General features: G+C 42.0%; 4 protein-coding genes across 12 annotated transcripts in view; 2 read left to right on the forward strand and 2 right to left on the reverse strand.

Annotated features, from left to right (window-relative positions):
* Positions 1–165: 165 nt before the first annotated feature.
* surf2 (surfeit 2) lies at positions 166–2,387 on the reverse strand. Its single transcript, XM_068705549.1, has 6 exons — positions 2,261–2,387; positions 1,980–2,131; positions 1,705–1,808; positions 956–1,141; positions 644–783; positions 166–529 (listed from the first exon to the last, which is right to left on the reverse strand). The coding sequence occupies exons 1-6, from the start codon at positions 2,333–2,335 to the stop codon at positions 440–442; spliced, it is 747 nt and encodes a 248-aa protein (XP_068561650.1). The 5' UTR covers positions 2,336–2,387; the 3' UTR covers positions 166–439.
* A 633-nt stretch (positions 2,388–3,020) lies between these two features.
* On the forward strand, positions 3,021–4,877 carry bbln (bublin coiled coil protein). Its single transcript, XM_068706267.1, has 2 exons — positions 3,021–3,420; positions 3,833–4,877. The coding sequence occupies exons 1-2, from the start codon at positions 3,342–3,344 to the stop codon at positions 4,072–4,074; spliced, it is 321 nt and encodes a 106-aa protein (XP_068562368.1). The 5' UTR covers positions 3,021–3,341; the 3' UTR covers positions 4,075–4,877.
* Positions 4,718–12,908, reverse strand: ciz1a (cdkn1a interacting zinc finger protein 1a). The gene is made up of 16 exons (XM_068706265.1): positions 12,790–12,908; positions 12,114–12,356; positions 11,041–11,162; positions 10,672–10,901; positions 10,046–10,163; positions 9,784–9,871; positions 9,515–9,627; positions 9,284–9,363; positions 8,879–9,073; positions 8,604–8,734; positions 8,423–8,516; positions 8,219–8,332; positions 8,001–8,108; positions 7,767–7,845; positions 7,522–7,643; positions 4,718–7,401 (listed from the first exon to the last, which is right to left on the reverse strand). The coding sequence occupies exons 2-16, from the start codon at positions 12,281–12,283 to the stop codon at positions 6,745–6,747; spliced, it is 2,421 nt and encodes an 806-aa protein (XP_068562366.1). The 5' UTR covers positions 12,284–12,356; positions 12,790–12,908; the 3' UTR covers positions 4,718–6,744.
* A 710-nt stretch (positions 12,909–13,618) lies between these two features.
* Positions 13,619–17,604, forward strand: part of dnm1a (dynamin 1a) — a 49,615-nt gene continuing 45,629 nt past the window's right edge. For all 9 annotated transcript variants that reach the window (XM_068706270.1, XM_068706268.1, XM_068706271.1 and 6 more), the window contains exon 1: positions 13,619–13,990. In XM_068706270.1, the coding sequence (XP_068562371.1) occupies positions 13,830–13,990 (161 nt within the window). In that variant the 5' untranslated portion in view covers positions 13,619–13,829. The remainder of the gene's footprint in view (positions 13,991–17,604) is intronic.

Consider the following 17,604-nt stretch of genomic DNA (forward strand, 5'->3'; position numbering starts at 1 on the left):
GCATGTCAGGCTACAATTCTTTCTTGTAAAATTGACAAATACATTTTTTTTTATATAAAAGGTACTTCTCTGTCAAATGATTGACATACTTTCTGTTTGTAAAGGTCTGTCTTACTTTTTATCCATTTTATGCTTATTCTGGTAAAAAAAAAAACACACACAATGTTTGCAATCCAAATTGAGTTGTATTTTATACTAGCACACTTGGACAAACCAGACAATACTTATTACTTATATTATGTCACATAAACCAGCTTCTTTGGAACATCACAACTTGGCAAACAGACAACCTTTCATATGCTGAAAATATGAAAAATCAGCTGGATGTTCACCAGGTCAGGCTGGCTCAGACAGGAATACTACTCCAAACTAGAAGTGCAGTGTTGCTCTCTGACAAATTACCAGTTATAAAAATACTGTATGAATGCGGCTTTGCTTTTTACTTTCCATTTGCAATTTTTTCATGTTTCTTACGCCCTGATTTCCAGTTGTTTTTTCTGAATTTCTTCTGAACACCATCGCCCTGTACCTGAAAGACATAGATATGATAGCAGCAATGTCAGTCATGGAAATATACATTTCATAGGTGCCAGCTATTTTCCTCGATTCCACATGAAAAATGCGATTTCATATTTATACAAACCTTCTTCCGTTTCTGCAGCACCTGCTTATCCACTTCCACTTCCATTTCCTCCTCTTCATCGGTCTTGAAGTCGTCTTCCTCCACATTTCCGTCACCCGCCATACTTTCTTCAGCCTCATTTTTTAAAGTGAACATAGTCGCTGTGGAAACACATGGCACAGCAAAGTCAAACTGCTTTTCTACAAGTAACTCCGACAGATAAATTAATTTGGTTTTGCCCGGAGCGAACCATCAGGACACACATTTGAGCCATAATGGCCGTAATAAAAAGTGGACAGAGATGTCTGCAGTGTGTGTGCTCGGGACACTGACCAGGGTAGAGGTCACTCATGCTGTCTTCTGAGTCGCTGTGATCCTCGTCGCTGGACGAGGGTTCCCACGAGTTACTCCCTTGTTTTGAGGGCTTCCCCCGACTGACCTCTTCTCTGGTCTCTTTGGGCCTTTTCTGTTTCAGTCTGGCTGGAACGAACTCTATCCCTTGCTTCACACACTCTTCATCTAGAGCAGGAATGAGACCCTCATGTCAGTGATCGAGTTGACAGTGTGAATTGTCCAACATATCTGCGGTGGACATGGACTGCATGGTAATAATACTGATGGAACATTGTAAGGGTTTCCGATCTGGGTGATAAAACAACCGTATAGCTTCATGAAGACTGCTGTTAAGTAATATTATCATGGAAAAACTGATAAGAACTGAAGCAATACTATATGTCCATCAGTATGAAATCAAAACTCGATGTGATTATTGTGACTTGATAACTGCCTGGATGACGTGGACATGGCATTGTTGTTGGGTTATACTTTTTTTAATAATGAAAATAATAAAAACAAGATTCTTGGGGTTGCAAATTTACTGCATTTAAAAAAATAAATCCCCAAATATATTTGAAAATGTTCAGCCGGTGCTGAAACCATGGATATACATTTCTTTTTAATCAACAGATATACACAAGATAGCTATGATTTCCTTCCTGAATGGTGAGTATCACACAAAAGTCTATGTGATTTGGGCCTTAGGTAGAAAAGTGCCATGCATGTAGAATAAGAGATGCACTGACATTTGGAGAGGGCCTTCTTGAAGCGTTTCCCGTTGACATGTCTCAGGACATGATGTGGCTGCCGGTTGAGGTGTCTGAGGGTCAGCTTACAGAAGAGCTGCTTGCTGGAAAACAGACAGGAGGCATCAGACAATTACACAAGTGCACAAATGCAGACTAGCTTCACACATTCAGCCAATTTCCGTGTGAGTCATTGTGTGATTTCCTGAACAAGCATTGTCACTGTTGCAAGTAAGATAAGGATGGTGTTTCTCGTTCAAAGCGAGTCTCCTTACGGTTGTTTTGAGCTTGGCACAACGTGGGGTTCATACTGGCTGTAGTTGAACTCTGCTGCTACACTCAGTTTCTCATATTTCTTCCCTTTAGTGAAATTCTGTAGCTCTGTCAGGTTGCATGGAAACTCGTGGCCATTCAGAGTACATTTGATCTGAAAAAGAAAACAAACAATTTAGATGACCATGTAGCCAATACATGGCTCGTGTGGAATAGCAATACGGCTAGCACAACATTGCACAACAGTGCGTTTCGTGTAATGTGATGTTTTTAGCTCGCTAACCTTTTTGTCGTCTGTAAGTTGGAGAAAAGGGTGGTTACGAAGAAATGCTGTGAGGTCCGCGGTTAATTCATCCATTGCATAAAAACACTTCAAAACAGACCTTTCAGTGTGTTGATCAGAGTACCCGTACAGGAAATGACTACACGTGGGTCGTTGGCGCAGACTCTGTTGCATGATATGTTAGCGCCATCCACCGACCAAAGGAAGGAAGGTCAGTTTAAACGAAATGTTAAAGCCATTCAGCTTTCATCATGGTAGTTATTAGTAACAGTAATGCTCACAGGGAAACTAATTAAATAAGTAGCAAACTAGTATTATATAACTGAATACAATAAACTTAAATAAATGTCAATACATGCTGTATCTGTCGCTATTGTGACAATAAACAGAGTAAGTTCAAGTAACTATAGAGGGCACAAATAAACGTAAATTGGCTTATGTCAGAAGCTAACAAGTCAGCTGACGGACATCAACTGACAGCTCGGAATTAGAGAGCAAAAAAACTACAGAGGGCCCACTCTGTTCGGGTTTTCAGGACTTTCACTTAAAATGAAAATGTTGACCATATTCGAAAAAATGGTACTAGTAGCAGTAATATAAAACAATGTTTTGTAGATTATTTGAGGTGTAGGATTTAGGATATGTTCACCACTACCTATCGTGATTTCTGTCCAGAGGGAGTGCTCTTCTTACTACTAGACATATCTTTGCTGATAATTTAAAACCCTGCCCATATATTTCCCATGATGCACCACTTCAGTAAACAAACACCTGACGTTAACCAATGACAACAAGTCAAGCTAGCTAGATAGTTAGCACCGTCTGAGACTTCCTCTTGGAATCTGTAGATTTATCCAAACTGTCTGAAAAATAACCTTTAAGTAGATATTTAATATTGGCTTTGTTGATCATTTTTGCTGAATTTGAACTGTTGCTTGTTAGTTTACTAATGCAAATTAGCTGGCAACCTAGCTAGCTGTAGTCAACTGTTAACAGCATACGGCAGCTAGCGGTGGGCGTGTAACGATACTCTTTTTGTAATTAAGTAACGTTAATAAACGTGAAGGTTTAACGTTAAATAATGTCTGGACCAAATGGAGATCCAAACATCCCAATGGACGATGGTATTATCAACGACGAAGATGAGTTCGAGGACGAAGGTAATGCGCTAATGTGTTCATTCTTTGTAGAAACATAAGTTATAATAGTAACGTTATTACAGTGAGATCCTGTTGTGATCAGATTAAGTGTGCTAGTTTAGTAATAGTTTAGTAAAGTCACAATCCCGAAGTAGTATGTTAGAACATCACACCTTGACTTCATGTCAGGTGACACATGAAGTCAAGAAAGCAGTGTCAGTCCACATGTTCATTTATTCTGATTTAGTTTTGTTTGAGGTTGTATAGCTTATTTTTAAATACCCATATGCAGTAATATCTTAACACTGGTTAAATCTACTCTGATTTTGAGATGTCATGCTTGAGACACATGAAAATAACATTTATTTTCTGCAAGAAAAGCTTTTTACTCTGCCTGACAGAAATGACTGATGTCTCTGCTGCACATCCACAGAGTACGAAGCCATCAACTCCACGCTCGATCAGATCAACTCCTATCTCGACGACCTGGAGGATCGGAATGATTCGCTTAATGGCAAACTGCACGAACTAATGGAGTCAAACCGGGAAGCCAGGCTGGAGTTCAGGGCCCAACTGCTCGGCTCCCAGACTCAAGAGCAGCCATGTCCTGCAGACGGGGATTCCTCCTCAACCAGCAAGGAAGACCCGAATAAAGACGATGGGGACTGCAAATGAGTGATGAGGGCTGAGTTAATCAAAGTACAGGGATGGAATTATTTTGTTTTCTCAACTTGATCTGCATAGTTCATGCCTATCCGATTCTTCCTCTCCATCGGCAGATGTGACCTCATGTTTTTCTCCTTTGTTGAACTGTGATGTGCTCATGTTTGGTTCCTTAAGCAGATTGAAGTCTCTAGCAGCTTCTTATACAAGCTGCACACCACCTGGGACTATTACAGTGAAATCTAAGTCGCATGTGTTGATTGTTAAGTTGTGACCCTTGTTCCCAGTGGGACATCATGGGAACACATTCTAAAGCCAGGATGAAATGACATTTAAAAACAATGACAGTAACCTAACATTCCTCAAGAGAGGACCATGACCTTAAGAATCTGTCTTCATGGCCAAATAGTCGACCTTCTTTGTAGTGTGCCGATCCATTTAGTGTTGACGTTCAGCTTTGTAATAGCTATAGTCTCTGTTCCTGTTAAATTCATCCCGAAAAAGTAAATATGCAATACTACAGATGTCTACCAGTGTTAGGTTTGATCTGCAGCATGACTTTAAATCTGCTGCACTGTTGTTTATTAACCTGTTGAGGATAAGTGAGCTGATACGTGTTTCTGTAAGTTAAATAATAGTCAAAGTCAATCAAGTGTGGGAATTATCAGACATTTTAATATAAATTAAAATGACCCCCCCCCCCAACAGAAAACAAAAATCCCAAAATACATACAACTTCCAGCAGTTAGAAAACAACACCTGTTTGTTCATCTCAATGTAGTCAGTAGCTGAATAAAAATACAATAAGAAACGTACAGCTTTGTTTACGTGTCCTCTTTGCTCTCTTCTGTTCTCAAAGTAGCTTCACGTCTCGTTCCCTTCAGACAGAACGTGACGCGGTACTAATCATGTGACAGACGCCACTCTTGAGTTTCCACATGCATCAGCCAACCACTTGTGTGGTTTAAAATATCCTTCTCTAGTATGGAGGAATGAAATGTGTCCAGAACAGCACACACCGGTCTTTGAAGCCTTGTGGCTGCTGAAATGTTGGAACTATAGATCTGCGTTTGTATCACCTGTGACTGAGATAATCTACTGTGTGTGACTGCTGCTCATCCTTTCATGAAGTCAGCTGTGATTCCATCTATCCAGTGTATGTAGCAAACTAAACATAGTAAGAAAAAAACAAAACAATGGTAAATTTGAAGAAACAAGCAACTACCACTAACAGCATCATCAGTCAATGAAAATGAAAGCAACTTTTTTTTTTTTTTTTTTTTTTTTAAAATATACCTGCCGTGATTGACAAGCTTTCAAATTTCAAAATAAGCAAAATGCACACGATGCAGCTTTTTGCGCTGGATATCATTTTAGTTTAACATTATAATGAATACAAGGGCTTCTTTTCCATTGTGTGCAGATATAAAGGGGTTTTAGACACTATATTCAGCTCCTACAGATCGTGTTGAATCCAAAACACATTTTAAACATTAAATTATACAAAAAAAAAACTTTTTCCAATTGCTGAAACACAGTGAGGCCACAGCTGCTGACAACTGTTGTGCGCCAAACACGACATCAACTGGAACCCAAAAATGTCTAAAAATGAAATGGATAATGAGATGCCTTTGAACACAGCTGAGATCAGCATTTCTGAACACTTCCTTTAAACCACCTGCTCCAATACTTCAATTGGTTACATTCTACACCTCAGCTCGCTAAAAGCATGTGCTAATGTGTGCAATGTTGAAAATGTCTCCACCTGTAGGTCATATTACGTTAATGATCATTCATCTAGCTAGCTAGAGAATGATCAAATCTGACAGTCAGCATTCTGATCCTTGAGGACACCAGGGTGGGAAGGTAACTTTGTACTTTGTGGGGAGCCAGTTTCACGGACCAGTAGATAGAAGATCGAAGCAAATTCCAGCTATTAAATAGTTAATTAGTATCATAGCAAGTCATTTTCAATTGCAGATGGGGTAACCTAAAAAATAAATAAATATGGATTTCTCATATTTCCCTTTTTCTTGCATGATTAGAAACCTCACATCATACTACATCTTAAATACTGTATATATTAAATCTGAATTTAGCTTCTATAATTTTACATCAGTGTGTCCCAATCCCATTCTACTTGAATACAGTTATATTGTGGTGGTGGTGGTGGTGTACTGCTTTTTAAAAAAAATATTTTTTTTATTTATTTTAGGCAACATTAATGCAGTTTTTACGAATTAGTAACAAATGGAAGGAAAAGTGTTTGTTGTGAGCTACATGTACTTATGTTACAATGATCTCACTTCTAAAGGTGAGGCTGGAGATTATACTACTAAAGAGCAACAATTCTCTCACTGGGAGCCATTATTAAGATGCTTACCCACCCATCACTGATTCAACATGTACGCGATAGCCGCTGGTGTTAATTTCCCACCCTGGGAGAGCATCAAATAAGAAGTCCTGTTGCACCGTGATGTACCATCATTCTTCCTATTTGTTGGTGTGTGTGTGTGTGTGTGTGTGTGTGTGTGTGTGTGTGTGTGTGTGTGCGCTTAGTTCAGACTTTCCAACATGGAGAGAGGCAGGGCTGTTCACGTCTTGGCTTCATGAAAGCACCTCTTCAAATATCGACACATCCTGTCCTCAGGGTTCCCGCTCTTTCCTCATCTCATCTTTGACTCAGCGTCTGTTTGTGGCCCTCCCTGACCTGCGTTTGGGTGTGGTTTTTGCCTTCTTTTTTCCGGGGACAGCGGGAGCTACCTTCACCTCCTCCTCTTCCTCCTCCTCCTTCTCCTTCTCCTTCACCTCCTCCTCCACATTCTCCTCCTTCTCCTTCTCCTCCACCTCCTCCTTCTCCTTCACCTCCACCTCCTCCTCCACATTCTCCTCCTCCTCCTTCTCTACATGAGCATCCTCAACAACATCAGCTGGCTCTGGTTCCTCTCTGCCACCAGCGGGCAGCTCAGCCTCAGCTGGACTCTCCAGACCCACAGATACCTGGGTTGTGCTCTCTTCGTCCTTGCAGTGGAGGCTGAGCTCTTGGTCTGTGTTGCCCGTGCTGGTCGCTGAGGTGCCGATGAAGTCCTGTGAGTTTTGGTCAGGTTCCGCTTGTTCCTCCTGTTGCTGGCTTTCTGTCTGCACGTCCACTCGGCTGAGTGCAACGATAGGCTGCATGGAGTTTAGGTTCGTCACTAAACCGGCGTCATCGGAGAGGGAATTTTCCACCGAACAGTCTGTGCTGGTTCCCGTTACAGGCCTGAGGCTGTCTGCAGCGAGGAGAGACCCTCTGGAAGACTCAACAGTTTCACTCTTTTGACTCAGCAACTCTCTGTACTTCTGAGAAGAGAAAGCATACGCAAATACGGCAAATTTAATATAATATAATGTGAAATTCCTCAAGGATAACCCACATTGATGCACCGTAACATTACATTCAGACGTTCATCAAACACCAACCTTGAGGTTCTCAAAGTGCTTCATGGTTTTGCAGTGGGCGTGTAGGGCAGAAGAATCAAAGTGATAAAACTTGTTGCAGAGTCTGCAGATAAAACCGGCAACTGGAACAAAAAAACTGGACCCTGCGGTAAAAGGAATTCAAGAAGAAACATCACTCCGATGTTGATCCTAAATCCAAACAATGAGAACATGCAGGGAGACAACAAAACCAAATATTCAGCAATCTGGAGTTGGTCGTCACTCACCGTAGACCGTATTAGCGTCGTACTGCTCATCACTGACCATGTCCTTTAAAGTCACTTCTTTAAGGCAGGACCAGTCCTCCTGGAGCAGGTCACCAGAGACACAGTAAACAACTATACGATAACAAATGCACCAACTATGAGTACTGAGTGTTATTCACTGGCCATTAAATGCATAAACTGTCAGTTGTCTCATTGGAGGGAATTACAAACAGGAACAAATTATCTGCAAATCACCGGTTCATTCAGTCGTTCCTCCTCCATCTCGCTGCACTCCAACTCTTCCAATGAGAAGCCGTCTGTGTCCAGCTTGCCTAAAGCCTCACAGCCCTCCTGTTCCTGGAGCTAGTGGACAGCAGCGAGTTCAGCATGAATATTTGATTTCATCTTTATTTAAAAAGGGGAAAATAATTGCTTGTTGTGTAGTGGTTTTAAAAATCACTATGAACACATACCTTCTCCACTTTCTGCCTGTGCTCCTGGGACTGCAAGTGCTCCACAAAAATCTGGGAGGTCCTGAAGTGTTTCTTGCAGACGGTGCAGGAGGAGATGGCTGTTCTGCTGGCCAGCTGTGGAGAGATGAAGAGATCATTGCGGATTATTCGCGTTGTAAAGCTTTCTGAACTCAACATTTACACCATGTCAGTGAGCGGCTTTACTTTGTGCTCCTCGGTGCGTCGGTGGTCCGCGATGCTACTGGTGAAGTGGGTGTGACAGGAGGCACACCAGTGCTTCGAGTCCGCCCTCTTTTCTCTGCACAAAACACAGACAAACATTAGTTATAATTATTATTATGGGAGAACACAAAACAAAATGCACATTTGTGAGTGTCGAACTGACCCGTCTTTGTTTGCTTCCTGTAGAGTCTCCTGCACTCGGGGCAGCAGGGTGACCAGACAAGCATTGCTCATGTGTTGGATCTCCATCATCCTCTGCTGGTGGGAAACACTGTTCATGTGACTCCTGAAGTTCTGAAAAGAAAAATGTTCAAGATAGAATAGTTAAATAAATTTGCCACATTCCCAACAAACACCAGTAACTATTCACCCCCCCCCAAAAAAGACCTAATTCCACCATTTCCTATGTATCTTGATGTGTGTGCACATTCAACCTACTTGCTGGTTGTGGCAGGTGATGCTGCAGAGATAGCAGTAGAACTTGTTGTTGCCCTCCGCTACACCCTCCTCTTCTTCCTCCTGGTTCTCGGGTGAAGCCAGAGGGGCGTCTTTGTCGTGTGGCATCTCCTCGGACAGCAAGTCATCTTCACTCAGCTTGCCAGACGGGGACGGGGCCGACAAGCAGCTGTGCAGCTACAGAGAGGTCGCAAACCAGAAGTTAATCCAGTGTCATACATTTATATGACAGAGATATACTTTACACAGAGAGGCTGACAAATACTGGCAACTGGCATTGAGCCCAACATGACCCACCATTGTGATTTTATTACTTCTAAATCTATCATTTAGTGTCTACAGTATTTTGTCCATGACCTGACCATCCCAAATAAAGGCTCCGCTCACCTCAGCAGCGATGCTCTCCTCCAGCGCCTCAACAGCATCTGATCCCCCGTTGGAGCATCCTTCTTCCAGAAGAATGCAGTCTGGGAAAAGAAGTGAGGCAAAAAAAACCCACATATTACAGCGAGTTTTCATCTCAACAGACCTAAACTACTCTACATTTAGATTAAATTAGTGCTTAATGAAAAAGTGAAGCCTTTCAAACCATCTACTCTAGGTTCCTGTGGGTTTTACCTTCAGGCTGGCTGTCCTCACCGTCGCTGTTACACTCAAAAGACGGAACTTCCCCGTCTGCATCTGCAATGGTGACGGTCTCAACACCACATTGTTCTTCTGGTTCCTCTGACCTGAGAGAAAAATAGCACAAAATAATGAGGTTGTTGTAAAATACTGTGCACCCCACATTTCCTGTTTTTGGCTACTTCCATGGTTAAGACGGTCAACACTGGATGTCAAGATTTTCTAGCAGAACTACATTTACAGCTATAGAAACGTTTTCCTACCCATCTGTCCTCTGCTTCTTGACTACAGGTTCTTCAAGTTGCTCCTCGGAGGGCTGTGTGGGTTCATCCACTCCTCCTACAGCACCGTCTGTGGGTAGAAAAGATTTAAGAAAAATAACAAAGTTGGACACAAACAAGGTAGCAAAAACATTATCTACATACAAATGTTAACCTGATCGTCTCCAAGAAATCTCAAGAGTCACATATGACATTCACCGTAACCTATAAGTGTGTTTCAGTGCTGGTTGGATTGCAGCGCTACCTGTTTCAGTCTTGTCGGTGGCTTCATTGGTGCCGCTGGCTGCTGGTTGCTCGTCTGTGATCCCTGCTGCCATCTGCTCGCTGTCTCTCTTCCTGTCTGGCTGACGAGCTGCAGTGTCCTACACAAGGAGACGGACAGGATTACAAATATTCATCCATGTCTGAGATAAAGATGCAGCTTAGAGAAATTAACAAACACACAAATCAGACAATTAAGATTGTTTTTAGAGCTGGATATAAAGGATTTTGAATGTTGACAAAGAACTGATAATTGCACTTAAATAATGTTGGATTTAATGAGAGCGACTACAATCACTTCAGAGCTTGATCAACCGGTTTAAGGCCGAGTTCTGACCCATTTTACTATCAAAGACAATGAATTTATGCTCCCATCAATTAGCTCAGAAAATGTCAATTCTAGACGTATTTAGATTGATTTTCATGTCCAATCAACTGTCCAAAACCAAAGTATTTTGTATATCGATGAGGACATTTCCACTGATTCTGATTGAGTCAATCAAACCTTGTTGCATTTGTCAATTGTATTACAATCCTAGTGTAGCATAAGAGCTCGACAGAACACATACACAGTGATTATAATCAATATAATGGTGCTGTTGTAATTACTGCAGAGGTGATGGAAGAGGAGGAGGAGGCTGCGGTGGTGGTAGTGCTGGTGTTGTTACTGTTATTGTAGTAGCGGGCATGTGGGTGATACTGTCGAGCACCCGGGTATCCCATCATGGGGGATTTGATGGCCATGCCCATGGGAACTGGCCCGAGCAGAGACGACCTGGACCCGGGAGTGAAGAACTGACGGAACTGCTGTCCCCCCATCCTGAAGCCCCGCATGTTACCTACATGAAAGCAAAGCATGGAGACCAGACACGCGAGTAAGAAAAACAATAAGTAAACAAAACATAACTCCTTGAAGGATAAGACGTTGGTTTATGATTTCTAGATGCTGCTGTCTTTTCACTAGAATCCAAACCATACCCTGCATCTGTTGCATCAGTAGGGCCCCCTGCAGCATGGGATTGGGGGCAATAATGGTAGTCTGGGTTGCCTGGCACAGGTTGACCATCCTGGGGGGAGGAGCTGCCTGGGAAGGAATAGATCTGCACCACATATAAACAAGAGTAAATAAAAAAAATGTAACATAATTTTTCAAGAAATAACCTCACACAAAACGGCTAAAGACACACACACACACACACACACACACACACACACACACACACACACACACACACACACACACACACACACACACACACGGCCAAATTATCCTTCATACGAACCGGGGATTTTATTTTACACATCTGTACCATTTTGAAATGAGCTGAAATCCTAATGTAGAAAAATACCAGAGGAAAAGCCAAATGACTTGACATGGACACCTGCACACACGTGTTCTCTTATACATAAGCTGTCCATGTTATTTTTCTTGATTATGATGATTATGTGTAACTGTGTTACGTCTCTGATATGGATTAGCCTTCATCAGAAGTCTTTTTTCTTCCATATTAGCTTTGGCTCAAAGCCTATTCTAAGTACAAAGGAGTTGTCCAGTACTCTGGGAATGAAGTGTTTTATACAGTATGATCTGCACTTTATCAACACTACCTTTGGGCAGGCCAGATAACAGAGCATGGCAATAGCCCAATGTCTTATATAAAAGGATACACATAACACCGAATAAATATCTAACACAGAGAGACTTGTTTAGGTTGGAGTTCTCTTTGGTTACAGTAACAAACATTTCTATAAAGGTATGACAGTGCTGTATAGCTTCTTGCTCCTTGGTTTACCTCACAGCTAAAACAATAACAAACCACAGCCTAGCTTGAACGCCCCTAAACCAATGGACTAATTCATAGGCAAGCTGTACAAATATCCAAGTTGAATGAACACACTGCACACCTAAGCATTTTCAGTCATCCCGGGAATCGTACTTTCCTGGCATGTGTTGTGTGGCCAGGCTTTAAGCTCAGCTACCGCACAGCCACACACACACATCTCACCCGGAGGGCCCTGCCTAATCCCCGGTCTCGAGTTCATACGCTTACCGCTGTGCCTGGTGGTGATGGTGGCCGACATGGTGCCCGGGAGGCGGCTGAGGTGGAGGAGGCGGAGGCTGCTGCTGGAAAAGTTGTTGTAGCTGCCGCAGGTGCTGGTGAAACTGTTGCTGTTGTTGTTGTTGTTGCTGCTGCTGCTGATGGATGTGTGGATTGAACATTACGGGCTTTAAATGTCCCCCGCGAGGAGACGGACCAGCAGCTGTGTTTGACGCTCCTTAAAATAAACTATACCTGAATGGAAGGGAACAAAAAGGTGTATGATTATGAGCCCCGTTGTCTTTATTGTAAAGATACATTCAATAACAGTGCGCACCTCCTGAGACAACAGGTCTCTCTCATATCTCGTTATGTCAACTAACGTTAGCTAGTGCTAGCTAGTGCGCTAACAACAATTTACTCTCTTTGTTTTCTTAGCGTATGGCTTCACTCGGTTAGCCAACTTCATGGAGAGACCGGCATGTTATTCTAGTTGTAATCTAGTGACAGTAAATGAACAAGCTAACACCTGCTGTGAAATGAAAGATGCTACATTAGCCACAGTACCTGCACCCAACAAGTTAGCTTAGCATCGCACCGAACTAGCTAGCTAAGTCGCAGATAAACCAGCTACGCCTCCTCGGGTACTTTCTACAATTTACCTTTAGCCACAGGTGTTACGACTTACTTCTCAAAGAGTAAAGTGACGATTCTTGATGATTATCCAACTAAAAGCAAAGGACAAGGTTGAATACGTGTTCTCAGTCCCGGTGCAACTCGCATAAAGCAGAAACCCCCAACCAGAGTCCCCAGTGTAGTGAAGTTAGTGCACCCTGTCGCCTCCTGGTGGTGGTCTGGTGTAACTGAAAAGGCTTGACGTCTGCCGAATACATTTAGATTTTAATGTTATATGTATATTTAATACGGTCGTAATACTTAATACGTTAATACGTGTTTCATTGTCAAACACCACTGGCCTTGGAAATTTGATACAAGTTAGTATTTTTAAGGTTCTAAATTTTACATTACATTATCTAATACATATTACCGGCGTGTTTGTTTTCGCAACTTTAAAGATATATAGACAGATATATAGATAGATAGATAGATTAAAGCACAGGCTATACTGAATCATAAAAACAAACACACACAATGCTGTAGAGTGCCCCCTGGCCTCTGTTCACGGTGCTAACAGATTCAGCACCATGGACAGATCTGTACATCTGGACAATAACATTTCAAAGCTGGATACCACATTTCTCATCTCCGTCCACCTTTCTAAATCGACTAAAACAAGGTGTTGACTAAATATCTTAAGTATCAGTGAAATAAGACACTAGTGTATGGCTTATACTGCAACCAGAACAATTTGACAGGCAACCATACAGTGAAAGTACACCAGTGACACACCACCGAGCGGTGCGCGTGGAGAACTGCAGAGATCTCTCCTGGGAAAATACAAGAGATCATCCTCATCCTCCCCTCCCCTGCTGCGCTCGCTGGAGAGGAGTGCAGGCTATACATGTTCGGCGGTGGAGAGAGAGAGAGTCCCATAGCTGAGGTTATCTGACACACCGAGGAGGCGCAGTCAATGAGGGGGCAAACACAAAAGTGAGCGCAGTCCAAAAAAACCGCCCTCTAAACGCAAGATTGGCGAGGAGGGAAACATAAGAACTAAATCCCTCCCTGCTCCGACAAGGGAGATACACTGCCCATTGCATCGCTAAGATGGGGAACCGGGGGATGGAGGATTTGATTCCTCTGGTGAACCGCATGCAGGATGCCTTCTCCGCCATCGGGCAGAACGCAAACCTGGACCTTCCCCAGATCGCCGTGGTGGGCGGCCAGAGTGCGGGGAAGAGCTCGGTGCTGGAGAACTTCGTCGGGAAGTAAGTGGCTTTTTTCCCCAGGCTGCAATGCATGCACGTCGGTGCATCACACAAGCGGTTTGCAGTCGCTTTCATTTTAACACCTCACGCACATCCCAATCCCCATCCCCCCTTCTCGCAGGCAGGTTTGAATCCGTCTCACACGCATCGTGGAAAGGGTCCAAATCGTGGCACCTTTACGCCAGTCTTATCGTGTTATCACACTGTGTTCTGCCACAACACCGAGGCGAGGAGATTACTTTGCTAGGCCAACATAAATCCCCAGTGAAGTACATCTGTTAACTGATGCATTCAGGGAACCATACATTTATTTTAAATTACTTAATATGATAAACCACCTCTGGAAAGTCAGCTTTTAAACTTCATAATTTGGTCTAAAATGACACAAAATTGCACTTGTTTATCATTATAAATTCAGTGACGTCTGTCACAGAGGCAGGGTTAGTTTATATGCTGACTTCCTGTACAGCAGATACAGTTACAGGCAGCTGTGGATGTGCTGTTTGTTTCTGTGGCAGTTTTGTAACCCTCAAGGTGTTAAATACTGACCAGGCAAGGGTGCAAAATGATTGTTGCTGTGTGTGTGTGTGTGTGTGTGTGTGTGTGTGTGTGTGTGTGGAGAGAGTTTTCAGTCTCGCAAACATGCATCGTTTTCAGCTGCTGCTGCTGCTGCTGATGATGATACAAAACAAAGCGAACAAATGTGAAGTGTTTTGCTGCAGTATGACCTTGCAGAGAGAGAGAGAGAGAAAGAGAGAGATAGTGAGAGAGTCCACCTGAGCTTTGAGCCCTTCCAGCTCAGCTCATCCATCTGTCTGCCTGTGCTTATGCTGTAAGTGAAGCTTACTGAATGCAGGCAATAACATGGGTGTCACTGGCTAACTGTGTTGTCAGCATGGTTGCTTGTGTTTCACTTTATCTGAAGATTTTTTCTTCTGTGGTTTCATGGACTTTTAATACCTTGGATGCACTCTGTGAGTGTGTGATTCAGCAGTATTTCCTGCTTAATAAGCAAGGTCAGGTTGTATCCTGTGGCTCCAAGCCAGCTCAACAAGGCCTGCTATTACACGACAAAATGTTTTTCTTACATTTATTTGACAGAATGGTCAAATAGTTCACCTCATGGCCACAGTGATAATCCACATTTTAACAGGTAGCAGGTGAGGCATGCTCACTGTTTGCAAGTCATGCCATCTGCACATGATGCTACCTGTGGAAGGCATATCAGTATATAAGGCATATAAATTCAATGTATGGGATTTCAAAGAATACTCCATCGATTTATGATATTGTTGGCCTCATAATTGACAGTTTAAAAAGATAATGAAAATTTGAGGTGGAAGCGCCTACATTACCCACAATGCAGTTTACAACGTTAACAGTTCTGTCAGGGCTACAGAAGACTGTAAAGGTCACTTCTTTCTAACTCTGCACCTTTCAGATTTTTTCACTTTCTAACTGTCTTCAGCTCCCAGTGATGCTTCAAATGGCATCCCTTAAGGCAATTCATATTATATTCATATAGATATTAGACAGCTTCCTCTCGAGCGACAATAGCCTTTATACAATATTGTAGCCTAACCTAAAGCAAAGTAAACCCTAAGTGTTCTAAATATTTGTAGCTATTGTATGGTACTTAGTTTTAAATGTATCCCTCTAGAAGATAAATCAAAAATATTTTCATGAGTGTAATTTCAAAAACAGTGCCTTGAATGCATTTCACTTTACTTTTGTCACCTGTTTTACAGCCTTTTTTTGCGAGGCCTTTTTTAAATATCAGTTAATTAAAACAAAAATTTTGAGTAAACACTGTTGAAGTAATCTCTGTAGGAGGACCACGTTTTGCTGCTCTCGCCCAGCTGTAGTCATGGAAACAGCTTGTGCCTAATTACGCCGCCTCACCGAGGGACCAGCGCTTTACACGATCGTTACAGGAGGAGAAGGAAAAACTGAAATATTACCACAAGGACATTTACCGCTAATAAAGATGTCAAATGATTTGTTTGTACGTGTCACTAAAAGCTGCAGTCTGCATCCTGTCATGCAGCGTGTGTGTGTGTGTGTGTGTGTGTGTGTGTTGATGTATGTGCTTCTCTGGTCCAGCTGCAGTGACGTCAACCAGGTCCTCCCATCCTCCTGCTCCTTCAGTGTTACCTTGCCTGAACCAACACACACACACACACTTAAAACACGCTGTATTGAGATTTATAAATGGCAGAGAGACATTTATGTCTATTATTTCACAATGCATATAAGCTGATATGGAATTTAGGCAAAAATTAGCAACTTCAGGATTGATATAAACATTGTTGAAAGGAGTTTACTGTAACTTCTGATGGACTATGACACCTTTCCTCTCTGCTGGATTATTTTGATGCATGCCTGGCATGTGTGACTCAGGGACAAGGACAGCCAACCTCTTAGTAGTAGACAAGCTGTTGGGATATGCTTTATAGTATAAGAGTACATCTGAGAACACTAATCACATTGATCTATTCCCCTTTATTGTCTGTCCTTCAGAGGTTTTTGATCCTGCTTTCATAGGTTGTCCTTTCATAGAGTGTACTGTCTAAAGTCTCCCTTGTTGTCATTGCTCAGTTCTCTGTTTATCACCTCAGTCCAACCTCCCCTTTCTCAGCATTTTCTGTCTCAGTCAGTTTAAATTCACCTCAAAGGTGCTTTGTTGCTCTCAAATATCAAAGTGCTCAACTCCAAAGTAAAGGCATAAAGGTTAAACTAAAATTACAGAGACACAGACACACAGTTATCAAGCAATTTATCTTATAGTCTGCCTTCTGAAACAATGTCGGTCACTGCAATATTTGTCTTCATTCAATGTTTTCATTCATGCGCTTTCTTGTCTCAGACAATGACAAGTTGAGATGTATTTGCCTGCCTCTGGGCACTGCTCTTATTTCATTTCTTTTTGAATGAATAGCTTCTTTCTTTATTTTTTTATGTCTTTGAATAAAGTATGATATATGTTGTTTTCGAAGTGGTAGATTATCTTTTTAGGGCTACAACTAATGCTTATTTTCATATGTCCCAAGTGAAGCGAAGAAGACATTTCACTAATCTGAAACTGTGCACAACCCCAGATTCCCATCCTACGTCTGTCACCAGTCTGTTTTTTTAGCCTCCCATGAGTCTGATTAGCACAAGCAAAGCTTTACTGGTCTCCAGTGCCCAACACAGGCAGTGGCAGCTGGGTTAGTGCAGGTGGAGGTGGGGATGTTTGGCCACATCTTCATATTTGACTAAATTCAACATTATAATAATTGTAATAGTGTGCCATTTAATCTTAAAAGTAGACAAAACAACAACAACACGGTATATATCTTGAACTAAGTTGAATTAAGTTGTATTTGCAGTTCTAGAGGAAATATCTTTGTAGTAGCTTTTGCACAATAATGTATTAATGTTTTATTTATACTATATTTTTGTATCAAGCTGTATTTACCAATATTTACCAATATCATAATTCTGAAAATGGGTCGAAGCATTTCAGTTAGTTTCTTTTTTTTTTTTTTTTACATATTTCTATTGAACATGTTGTATTTTATTGATCAGAGTGAGTAGAGGATAAAAACAATAGACAGATACAAAATAAAGGC

This window comes from Cebidichthys violaceus, unplaced genomic scaffold, assembly GCF_023349555.1.
Source record: "Cebidichthys violaceus isolate CVI_PGR_0920_01 unplaced genomic scaffold, fCebVio1.0.p SCAF_12, whole genome shotgun sequence".
Classification (NCBI taxonomy): domain Eukaryota; kingdom Metazoa; phylum Chordata; class Actinopteri; order Perciformes; family Stichaeidae; genus Cebidichthys; species Cebidichthys violaceus.

Bases quoted from the DNA above. Each gene is read 5' to 3' on its own strand.
- surf2 (XM_068705549.1), bottom strand. From the start codon at position 2,335: ATGGATGAATTAACCGCGGACCTCACAGCATTTCTTCGTAACCACCCT. The intron at 2,132-2,260 runs GTTAGCGAGCTA...TTTCTTTTTCAG, and splicing joins AACTTACAGACGACAAAAAG to ATCAAATGTACTCTGAATGG. The intron at 530-643 runs GTTTGTATAAAT...TATGTCTTTCAG, and splicing joins TGCTGCAGAAACGGAAGAAG to GTACAGGGCGATGGTGTTCA.
- ciz1a (XM_068706265.1), bottom strand. From the start codon at position 12,283: ATGTTCAATCCACACATCCATCAGCAGCAGCAGCAACAACAACAACAA. The intron at 9,364-9,514 runs GTAAAACCCACA...TTCTTTTCCCAG, and splicing joins TGAGGACAGCCAGCCTGAAG to ACTGCATTCTTCTGGAAGAA. The intron at 9,074-9,283 runs GTGAGCGGAGCC...ACCTCTCTGTAG, and splicing joins AGGAGAGCATCGCTGCTGAG to CTGCACAGCTGCTTGTCGGC.
- bbln (XM_068706267.1), top strand. From the start codon at position 3,342: ATGTCTGGACCAAATGGAGATCCAAACATCCCAATGGACGATGGTATT. The intron at 3,421-3,832 runs GTAATGCGCTAA...GCACATCCACAG, and splicing joins AGATGAGTTCGAGGACGAAG to AGTACGAAGCCATCAACTCC.